The following is an 11,332-nucleotide window of genomic DNA, read 5'->3' as shown; positions in this document are numbered from 1 at the left end:
GTGCTGCAGTGGTATCCTATGCTGCTGAAGTGGTGTACTTGCCATTCTTTCCTGTTGCCGCAGCGATTTACTTTCTGCCATAACGGCGTCGTCCCAGCACTTTGACAGCTGCTGTAGCGGCCATGCCAAAGATTATGTCTCAATATCTCAATACATTTCTAGATACTTCGAGCTTTACGACCACATAGTGGACCCCTAGTTATTAGCTCACTGTTTTTGAATTCTACTCGTTAGATTATTCTGGGAAACGTACGAAAAGCCCCTCGGCTACATTATTCATTCTATTCCTTTCTGTTGGGTCAAGATGCGAAGGTATGGACGTAGAATTATGATAATGGCTGCGATATGTGCTACCCCATCCACGCTTAATCGTCTCCTCGCCGTTCGGGGACGAATGGTTGTTCAACTGGTATCTGATGTAATGACCCGTTTCGTCGTTATCGTGATTTCTGAAATATTCGTGATATTGAACCCTTGAACCATACTTGGTCCTTCTTGCATCTCTGGAAACCCTTCACTTGATCGGGAAATCGTACGAGTTGCGGGTAAAAATCAAATCTGGACCATGCGGGCCTAGTTATACCGCTGCAGCGTCCTCCATGCCGCCCTAGCGGTGGCGCAACAATGGTTGGTTTACCGCAGAAGTGATGTAGTCGATTTCTTTCAATAACCGCCTTAGCGGTGCCTCGGTAGTAGAAGCGGTACCGCTGGAGCGGCGTCTCAGACAGCTATAGCAGTTACGAGCAGTGATTTCCCCTATTTAAGTGACATTTCGGGAATTGATCTCATTTTTTAAAACCCTAAATAGTCCAGTCGCCTTTGGAGCATTTATGGAGCCAAAAATGATATTTTATTGGAGACGGTAATCCTTCTTACTTCTTCCATTCATATTTCACATTAGTGAATCTTATTAAGGGTCCCTCATCTAAAAACCACAAGATTGGGTATCACAATCCCCTAAGACTTAACAAGATGATTGGTTAGTTGTTCTTAATATGTATTCATTGAGTTATTCCCTCTTGTTCGTCACCTTAGAATGGTTACTAACTTAGTTTCTCATTTCCTTACAAGATTATAAATGGGTCTCTTCCATGAATCTTGAAAATGGATTTCTAAAGGATAGATAAAAATGGCAATTTGACCTAGCTAGTGGCTTAAAATAGTTGACCTTATTCTTGGAAGGGGGTTGATAAATCACCTTGTGTTGTTTTGAATGAAATCTTGAGGTAGACTAAGTTCCCAAGCCTTCCTTATTAATCTGGAATCTCCTGTAAGAGTTCTAATGATGATTTCTATTCTTGGGTCTCATGATGGTATCATGTTCCTTCGTGCGGATTATGACGTGGTGAACAAATTAAAGAATCAACGGATGCTCGTGACACCCGTTCGGCCTTGAGGTAGGTTACGGCTTTCCTTTTTCGTAGACTCCAGTTATTTTCCCATATTCATGTATTAGAAGGAATGGAGAATGCATGTGTAGGAGTTGGAGGTTTGGGATGGATGCATAGGATGGTATTGTTGTGTGATTTGTGTGTTCGGGCTTATGGCCTGTAGATTCCTTAAGATGTTTGAATTAGTTTCCTTGAGTATCGGTGGTTTCTATGTGACTTGGAAGGAGTGGTTGGTTCATGCTTTTCTATGGTTTGAGTGCGAAATTTTTGTAAGATGCGCCAAGATTGTGCTATGCTATTATAGTGGTCCCAATCGATATTGGGCGGATAAAATGTACCAATGGTTGTGAATTAATTCTAGAATTGGTAGTAGTGATGTCATGTATGTAGGAGCTGAAATTGTCATATAGTAATGATTGATAGGCAAAAAAAGGAAAGTGGTAATATTATGTTATGACTTTTTTGTCCTATTGTGTTGGCTTGATGCCAGGTGCTGTTAGTAGATATTGGAATCTGTTGTTCCTTCTTGATTGTGATATCGTAGTATCTTACGAGTTGATGTTGATATGAGGACGGAGTTCTTTATGACTTCTGTAGTTTTTCATGATATTGTTAGCATACCCATGTTGGTACTTGTGACATTGATATTGTTGGCATACCCATGTTGGCACTTGTGACATTGATATATTATTGGCGTACCCATGTTGGTACTTGTGACATTGAGATATTGTTGGCATACCCGTTGTTGGTACTCGTGATATGGATCTGATTATTGATGTTGATACATACATTGCGCGCACTCTCATGATAGACTGTGGATACACTGTTGGTACTTGGTGTAACACTGTGATGAGCTGGGCTCGATTTTTAAATGAGAGTGACGTGAGAGTCCGATATCCGATGATAGTACCGGAATTGTGGATTTAGCGAGTGCATGGACTCCGCAGGTCTCCTAGGGTGGTGCTGGTGAGAACTCCCTGTGGGCAAAGATCTAGGGTCTTGTCTGTCTGTTGGGCAAAGATCCGGGACGAGGGGCACTTTGACTTCGCGAGTCACCTTGGGTTGTGCTACTGAGATGTTGATATTTCCGTCCGGAGTACATGTGTACACAACTTTGTATTGTATTGCATTTGCATCCATACATTATTGCATTTCTTTGCATCATGGCTTATGCCGAGATGACTTGGTGTTCTACTTGTGATGTTGTTTTCGGATTGGACATATGGAGACTTGGTACAATTGGGTTTAGATGCTCGACTTAGGAAATGACGTGTGCTTGGTCCCGAATATGGTTTCCTTATACTTGTTAATTTATCTCTTAGATCGTTCGTAGGATCAGTTATATGTTTGGCTTCTAAAGGATGTAGAATAAAGAATATCGTAACGATGAGTCGACTTCTAGACTAATGACGAATGGTATAATGATATCTGATTTTTGGTGATATTGTTGGGGAATTGACTTGTGGTTATTAAAGGAAAGCTAATGATTTAAGTGTCTTGATGTTATGATGAGCGGTAGATAGATGTATGACTTTAGTTACTTATCATGCTTATTTGTGAATTCTTTTACTAATATGTGTTTCTAACCATTGTCGGCCTATGATGCTTACTCAGTACGTGTTGATTGTACTGATACTACTCTTGTTATATCCTTTTTGGGGTGTAGAGTGTTTGAGGTAGTTGATTGTGACATGTTCAAAAAATGCGCGGTGCCTATGTTGAAGGCCTCGTCCCACTTCATTCCGGGATAGAGGTTGGTCTTAGATTGTTGTCGTAATCTGGTTCATGTAGTCGCTCTTGTACTAGTCTAGACCAGGTCATGGAAAGTCGAAATGAGTATGTACTTATTTAACGGTTGTAATCATTTTCAATCTTGAGTTTATTAAATGATTGATTTTCGCTGTTAATATTTTTATTTACTGGATTAAATGAATTGTCTTTACTTGGTTGATGTGTTATTTGATTGAGGGTTCGCCTACCGAGGAGGGAAAGGTAGGTGCCCGCGCGATCCTAAATTGAGTCATGAAAGAAGTAGAATACAAACAATTGTTCTTAGAAAACAATGCAGACAGAGATATATTAGAAAAAGATTATACTTAGATAGACGTAGAAACAAAATTATATAATTTTAAAACGGGAATAAAAAAATAGGAATAATAAAAAATAAAAAAGATTTAGACAACATAATAAAAATACTATATGAAATAGAAATAAGAAATAGAAATAATAGGAGAAAAACCTTGTAACGACCAAACTTATAGTTCTTTCGACGTTTTCGCCCTTTCCCGAGCATTGATTAGCTCGCTTTTGACCCGAGGGGACTGCTGATATGCTTCCCGGGGTGCCTAGACCGAATTCAGGCAACTTTGGTGAAAATATAGGCTTAAAGTGAAAAATGGTTGACCCAAAGTTTACTTTTGGGCAAATAGACCTTTTTCGAAATTTCATCAATTTCGAGAGGTCCGGATAGTTATTTAGAACCTGTATGGGTATTTGGTTCGGTTCCCAATGCATTCGGATGCATCTCGGGACATCGAATGGGAAATGGGAATTAGGCATCGGGGGTTGACTCGGTCAACGAGGCCTCCATTAGGAATTTCGAGACCCCGAGCGCGATCACAGCGCAATTTTGTGTGGTCTGTGTGTTTGGTTTGTGAGCAGATGACCTCGGGAATAACCTAAAATTTCGATTGAGGACTTAGAAAAGGGGAGGAAATTTGGTGTCTAGTGATCGCAAGGGCGGCTCCAGAACCGCCCCAGCGGCACCGCCGTGGCGGCCATGTGTAACGATTGGCCAAACCGCCGTGGCGGTCCCCCATCCGCCATGGCGGCGCCACTACAGCAGTATCTGTACCGCTGTGGCAGTGACGGGCAATGATATTTCATTAAATGTGTCTTAAATAAGTCTTAGACCTTCATTATTTCATATCTCGATATTGGAGCTTAGAGAAACTGTTCTTGGAGATAAATTGAAGAAACTCTTAGAGGTAAACCTTGCCTAATCCCTTACTCTCCCTTAAGCACAATCATTTTAGATTCTTCCCTTCCCTTTAACATTCCCTTAGAGAGAGTAACCAGTGGAGAAAGCTCCCACCCTAAACCCTAAAAAACAAACCCTAAACCCTATTGTTTGACGTCGGCATGGCTACGGCCACCGCCGGTGCATGGCCACCCCTACCTGGGGGTGACTAGCATCGGCTTCCAGAAGAACCACGACCGAAACAACATCTATATGCTCAGATATTAAACCCTTTGATTGAGAGATCAGGTCATCAATAATACTACAGTCAAGATTAGTACAGAAGTAGTAGAGATAGATGGAAAGCCTGCACAATCAGTAGAGGGGCAAGAGGCAAATGGGCAAAGTATTAGCACAAGCCAGGAAGCAGTGGTGGAAAAGGGTGAACATGATAAGTGGAAAGAGGACAAGACAGAAGAAGAGGAAACTGAGGAGCAATCCTTAGATATCAGTAATAGTAATCATTCAAAGGAGCCTGGTGGATCAGTCCCAAAGACTCCAAGAAGTAATCCCCATCAGGAAATAAAAGATCGGGAGCTTAAGGAAGATTTTCTTAATGTTCAAATTGATCAGGTGTCAAGAGCAGCATATCTCTCTCCTAGACAGACAAGGCAAATGAGAAACTCAATAATAAAAGGAGGAAAGAAGGAAACTGTTCTCCCTGTCAAACTAGTACCAAAGAGGAAGGTAGCCTCCAAACAATCTTAATCATGATGAATAAGATCTTATTGTGGAATATCAGATCAGTTAATACTCAGCAATCCTTTGAGAGATTAACTAATCTGAATAGAAGAAACAGATACAGTATTATTGGTCTGATGGAACCTTTTGAAGATGCTGAACAAATAGAAAGATTTAGAAGGAAGTTAGGTATGTAAACGGCTTTTGTCAATATCTCAGGCAAAATCTGGTTATTCCTCTCAGAGGATGAACAGGGTTCTGTGGAGATAGAAAATGAACAGCAGATTACTTTGAAGCTATTTCACCAAAGTTTAAACTGTAATATAGTCTTAACAGTGGTGTATGCCTCTTGTGATGCTGGAGAAAGAAGAGTGCTTTGGGATTCCATTAACCAGGTCTCTAATCTTTTTTATTTACCTTGGCTGGTGGGTGGTGACTTCAATGTCATATCTACAGAAAAGGAAAAATTAGGAGGTCTACTAGTCTTGTATAATGAGGTAGCAGATTTCAATCATTGTCTCAGCAGTTGTGGCCTACAGGATCTTCGATATGTAGGTAGCACATATACATGGTGGAATGGAAGAGCTGAAGAAGCATGTATTTTTAAAAGATTGGACAGGATGGTTTGTAATGATAAATTTCTAGATGTAATGCCCACCATGAAGGTAACTCATCTGATAAAAAAAGGATCTGATCACTCTCATTTGGAACATAAATTCTCCACAACTACTGAGGTGATCATAAAGAGTTTTAAGTTCTTGAATTTTTTGGTCCAACATGAGAGTTTCCAGGAGGTTATCACGCAACACTGGTGTATAGATTTTGAAGGAAATCCATTTACCAAGTTTCATCACAAGCTCAAAAAGGTGAAGGATGCATTGAGAATTTGGAGTAAGAACACATATGGCAATATTTTTCAGCAAATTGCATCACTGGAAGAGGTAATCAAAGTCCATGAGGAGCAGTTTGAATAATCTCCAACAGTACAGAATAAAGAGAAACTACATAGGGTGCAGGCAGACCTTAGTAGATTCTTACATTTGGAAGAACTGTTTTGGAAACAGAAGTCAAGACTAACATGGTTTCAAGATGGAGATAGAAAATCAAAGTTCTTCCATGCTTATGTAAAAGGGAGGAGAAAGAAGCTTAGAGTGGATAATATCCAAGATGCTGATGGAAATTGGCTAACCAATCAAGAGGAGATCTCACAAGAAGCAGTCAGATGTTATCAGAAGCAGTTTGAAGAAGACATAATTCCTTCTAAGTTTGGTTTACTAAAGCATATCCCTACCCTAGTCACAGAAGATCAGAATCATACCATAGAGATGCTACCAAATGAAGAAGAAGTCAAAGAAGTTGTTTTTGCCTTGAATGGAGAAAGTGCCTGTGGTCCTGATGGATTCACAGGATTGTTCTTTCAATCAGCTTGGGAGATAGTCAAACTAGATGTGGTGGATATGGCGAAGGCATTCTTTGTGGGGCAAGAATTACCAAGATTCATCACTCATACAAATCTGATTCTTATCCCTAAGAAAGAGCAGGTGCAAAGTTTCTCAGATCTGAGGCCAATCAGTCTCAGCTATTTTACAAACAAAATCATCTCAAGGGTACTGCATGAAAGATTAGTAAAACTGCTGCCAGGTTTGATTTCTGAGAAACAATCAGCTTTTGTGAAGGGAAGGAGTATCATGGAGAATGTACTACTCACACAGGAGATTGCTAGAGATATAAGCAAGAGAACTAAAACAGCAAATGTAGTGGTTAAATTGGATATGACCAAGGTACATTGTCACGACCCAACCCCGTAGGCCGTGACTAGTGCCCGATCTGGACACCCAAACCCATCTATCAAATGCATTCAAGTATATAGCAGAAGCCGATGAGGCTATATTCAAAATTTAGATAATTTCCAGAAAACTTTCGGCAGAGTTTCCTTTGTTTTTTCGGACTATCCAGAATAACCCTGTACACAGCAAACACCAACAAAGGCCACACAGGGCTAACAAAGCAACGTATAGCCATAACAACATATACACATAACCATACAGAAAGACCCTAACCCACAAACATGTCCACAGACCTCTAAACAGACCGACAGAATCATATGACGGGATAGGGCCCCCGCCGTACCCAAATAGTCAGATATACAGAAATATATATACATAGCAAAAGATGTATGTACCAAACGTGGACTCCGGACCAAAGGGAGTACTCCGAAATAGCAGAAAGTGGAGCCTACAGTGGTGGATCACCTGTGTCTGTACCTGCGGTCATGAAACGCAGCCCCCGAGGAAAGGGGGTCAGTACGAAAGATGTGCTGAGTATGTAAAGCATAGAGTACAGAAATATGGGCCACAACTGAAAGCAAACAGATACAAAGGGAAGTATTGAATGATATATCAAAATTTGTATCAAAACATATATACATAATGCAATTAAAATCATGCAAAGCTCAGGAACGTGGTCACCACTCCGACGCTGGTGCCACACACAACATAACACCAGAAGGTTCCAATCTTTGTACATCCCCGAGCACACAAATCAGCATAACATATCACCAGCCACATCACATCATAACTCCAAACGGAACCCGGCCCTATGGCGAGGTCTCGGGAACCGTAACACAGCATACGACCGAATTTATCATAGTACGCACGAATCATAACCGGCCCGGGAACCGGTGAACGAAGTCATAATAAGGGCACGAGCGGAGTCGTGAGCAAACAATGCAATTTGTATATCAAAATAGTCTTTCGAAACTTGATTACATCATAAGTCATCTCATTAGTCAAAGTAGTCGAATAATTTGTTAGTACGGAAGTTCATTTCACAAAGGTGTTCTCAAAGTGGTACGTATGGCTCAAAATATAGTTTAGTACATTATAGTAATCAAAACATTCTTTCATAGAAGACAATTTCATAACCGAAGATCCCTTATCAAAACTTTTCCCAAAAGAGAGCCTAATAGAACAAATAAGGCATCTCGGGGTTAGCGGGCCCACCTCGGGTCAGGTCGAGGTGGCGAACATAATTTATGGACATTTAGGGTCTGTAAGATCATACGTAGAGATTTCGAAGTAACCCTATCACATTTACATAGGTTTCGGACATTGGATTGCTTTCTAGCCATAATAGGGTCATTAGGCTTCAATTGAATTGAATGAATAGTAACCATTTTATAGATCGGATTTCGAGGAGCAGAATTGCTCCCGGGGTTCCGATATCAACCTAGCATACTAAGACATGCCAAATAAAAGCGTGGGGAGCCTTACATACCTTATAAGCGTCTTATGCTCACCCAAAACTCAGATCCCGTTTCGTCCAGAATCTGCAAATGGTCAAAGTTACCAATTAGAGATTTCAAAACTTAAGAATTCCCTTAACTTCATTTTTGTCTACCGAAATTTCGGCAGCATTTCTCCTATATATATAACATCCCCGAGACTTAGCTCGGCTCACTATACATCAACACAACAGCCCAAACATCACAAACAACATAAACCACAACTAAAGCACTCTAACTTCAATATTCTTCCTTTCTATATAAGTTGACAATTTTCATTCAAACTTCACAATACCAAACTAATGTCCACTTTATTGTATTCATTCACTCATTCAAGATTATTCAAACACATCCCAATTATGTTCCAAACAATATACACCAATTCAAGAAGTTCGTCACTTTCCATATTTCATCCGAATCGTCAACAATTACGACGAACATACTAACGCGCATTGTTTCATTCCAAATTCGTTAACAACAACCATAAGTCACATTTAAAGGCTTACAATCATAATTATACAAGGATATACACAAATATACCGAAATCATATACTTTTCCATAATAACCCGCAACCATTCCCAATGCCAATTCAATTCGTTAAACATTCATTTACGTCATAAATACCACAACGGCGCAACTAATCAACTAAATAGAATTCGATTCGCCTTCCTTTCCAAACCACATAAGTCACGGCCACAACACCATATATGCACACACCCACGGTTCCATACACACATCAAAACTACGAAATTCTCATCTATTCTCAATCCTTAACATATTCATACCAATTCCATAACATTAAAAGGGCAAAATTCTTACCTTTACTTGAAGTTCCGACTTATCGCAAACGCGCTCCTTTCACCAAACTAATTGTATCCCGTTGAAGAGCGTCTTGAGTACACTACAAATATGGGAAGATCAAGATTTTTGGATCAACAACAAAGGCTAGAGATTTTTGTTTTCTTTAAGGAGTTCGGCCGAGAGCTCCAAATAGCTCAAAGATGAGTTCAATTTGTTTCTTGAGCTTTCTATGGATAATCATAGATAAATATCTTGATTAAGTGGTCACATGATGATCACATGACCACTTAAAATGGGGCTTGGGCCAAGCCTCTTGGCCGGCCACCCCTAATGTTTGGGCCTCAATTTTTCTTCAATTTTTCTTGGCCCAATTCATTAAAATCTCATTTTTTGTAATTCCCGAAACTAATTTCCAAAATCCAAATTTGCCCTCGGCCTTCCCCAAGGTCTTTGCACCAATACTTCCATAAACAACATAAACATATTAACTAAAATCAAATTATTTCCTTGTAACATACAAGTCTTAATTATTTTTCACGATTTCCAATTATGCGCAAACACAGGATATAACATATATGATAGAGTCTCTTGGCTCTTCCTCACCAAAGTGCTTAGGAAATTTGGTTTTAGTGAGGTTTTAATTGACATGGTGTTCAGGCTACTATCAAACAACTGGTATTCAGTTCTCTTGAATGGGCAAGCACATGGTTTTTTCAAGTCATCAAGGGGAGTTAAACAAGGTGATCCTCTATCCCCCACCCTTTTCATCTTAGCTGCTGAGGCATTATCAAGGGGACTAAATGCATTGTATAAAAACCCAAGGTTTGTGGAGTATGGTATGCCAAAATGGACTCCAAGAATTAATCATTTGTCATATGTTGATGACACAATTCTTTTTATCTCTGCTGACCAATATTCAGTAAAACTGATGATGAAAGTGCTAAATAGATATGAGAAGGTATCAGGCTAGTTGATAAATTTGAATAAGAGTGCCTTCTATGTTTATGAAAAGGTGCGGAGTTGTTTGGTGTCAAGGATGAAACAAATCACAGGAATTAGGCAAGGCCTCTTTCCGTTCACATATCTTGGCTGCCCAATTTTCTACAGTAGGAACATAATTTCAGATTATGAAACAGTTGTTAAAAAGATTGCCAAAAGGGTGAATGCATGGCAAGGGAGACTACTGTCATATGGTGGAAGAGCAACACTGATATCTCATGTATTACAAAGCATGCATGTATACCTATTATCAGGAATGAACCCTCCAAAGGGTATGATCAGACAAATGCATAGTATTTTCTCAAGGTTTTTCTTGTCAAACACTGGTGACAAGAAAGGTGTACATTGGGTTAAATGGGAAACACTGCCATTGCCTAAAGATGAAGGTGGACTGGGGTTCAAATCACTATTTGAAGTGTCAAATGCCCTTTTCTGTAGACTATGGTGGAATCTTAGAACAAATCCTTCATTGTGGAGTTCTTTCATAATAAATAAATACAACAAAAAGCTTCATCCTGTGATTGCACATGCTAAAGAGGCATCTTCTATCTGGAGAAAGTTGATAATAGTAAGGGAACTGGTGGAGCATCAGATATGGTGGCAAGTGAAAAAAGGGGATTCTAGCTTCTAGTTTGACAACTGGACAAATCTTGGTGCATTATATCATGTCCTATCTGAGGATAGTTTGGAGGAGGAAATAGAAGTTCAGAATTTTGCCAGTACAAAAGGATGGAATGCACAGGTTCGAACTCAATATATACCTGAAGAGTATGTAAAGCATGTGATAGAGACTATACCCTCCCCCCTCCCCCCCCCCCCCACTCAAATAACAGATGAACTAGACAAAAGCTGGTGGTTACTAGAAAAAAATGGAAGAATCTCAGTCAAAAGTGATTGGGAGTATGTGAGGCATAGAGAAGTGAAAATGGATATCTATAATCAGATGTGGAGGAAACATCTTCCATTTAAGTTTTCATTCACACTTTGGAGAGCCTGGAGATATAAAATGCCAGTTGATGATGTAATTTGCAGAAGAGGAATACAATTGGCATCAAAATGTTGGTGTTGCACAAAACCAAAACAAGAAAAATTGTCACATCTTTTTCTAACCTCTCCTACAGCCTTAAAACTATGGAGAATGTTTGCTAATTTTGCAG

General features: G+C 39.7%; 1 protein-coding gene across 1 annotated transcript; it reads left to right on the top strand.

Annotated features, from left to right (window-relative positions):
• The first annotated feature begins 334 nt into the window (after window positions 1–334).
• LOC132619837 (uncharacterized) lies at window positions 335–10,806 on the top strand. Its single transcript, XM_060334613.1, has 8 exons — window positions 335–409; window positions 4,660–5,021; window positions 5,153–5,280; window positions 5,335–6,032; window positions 6,156–6,872; window positions 9,740–9,783; window positions 9,834–10,134; window positions 10,189–10,806. The coding sequence occupies exons 1-8, from the start codon at window positions 335–337 to the stop codon at window positions 10,804–10,806; spliced, it is 2,943 nt and encodes a 980-aa protein (XP_060190596.1).
• Window positions 10,807–11,332: the final 526 nt, after the last annotated feature.

This window comes from Lycium barbarum, chromosome 11, assembly GCF_019175385.1.
Source record: "Lycium barbarum isolate Lr01 chromosome 11, ASM1917538v2, whole genome shotgun sequence".
Lineage (NCBI taxonomy): Eukaryota > Viridiplantae > Streptophyta > Magnoliopsida > Solanales > Solanaceae > Lycium > Lycium barbarum.
Note: the sequence above shows the minus strand (reverse complement) of the source record. Positions and strands in the feature narration are given on the sequence as shown.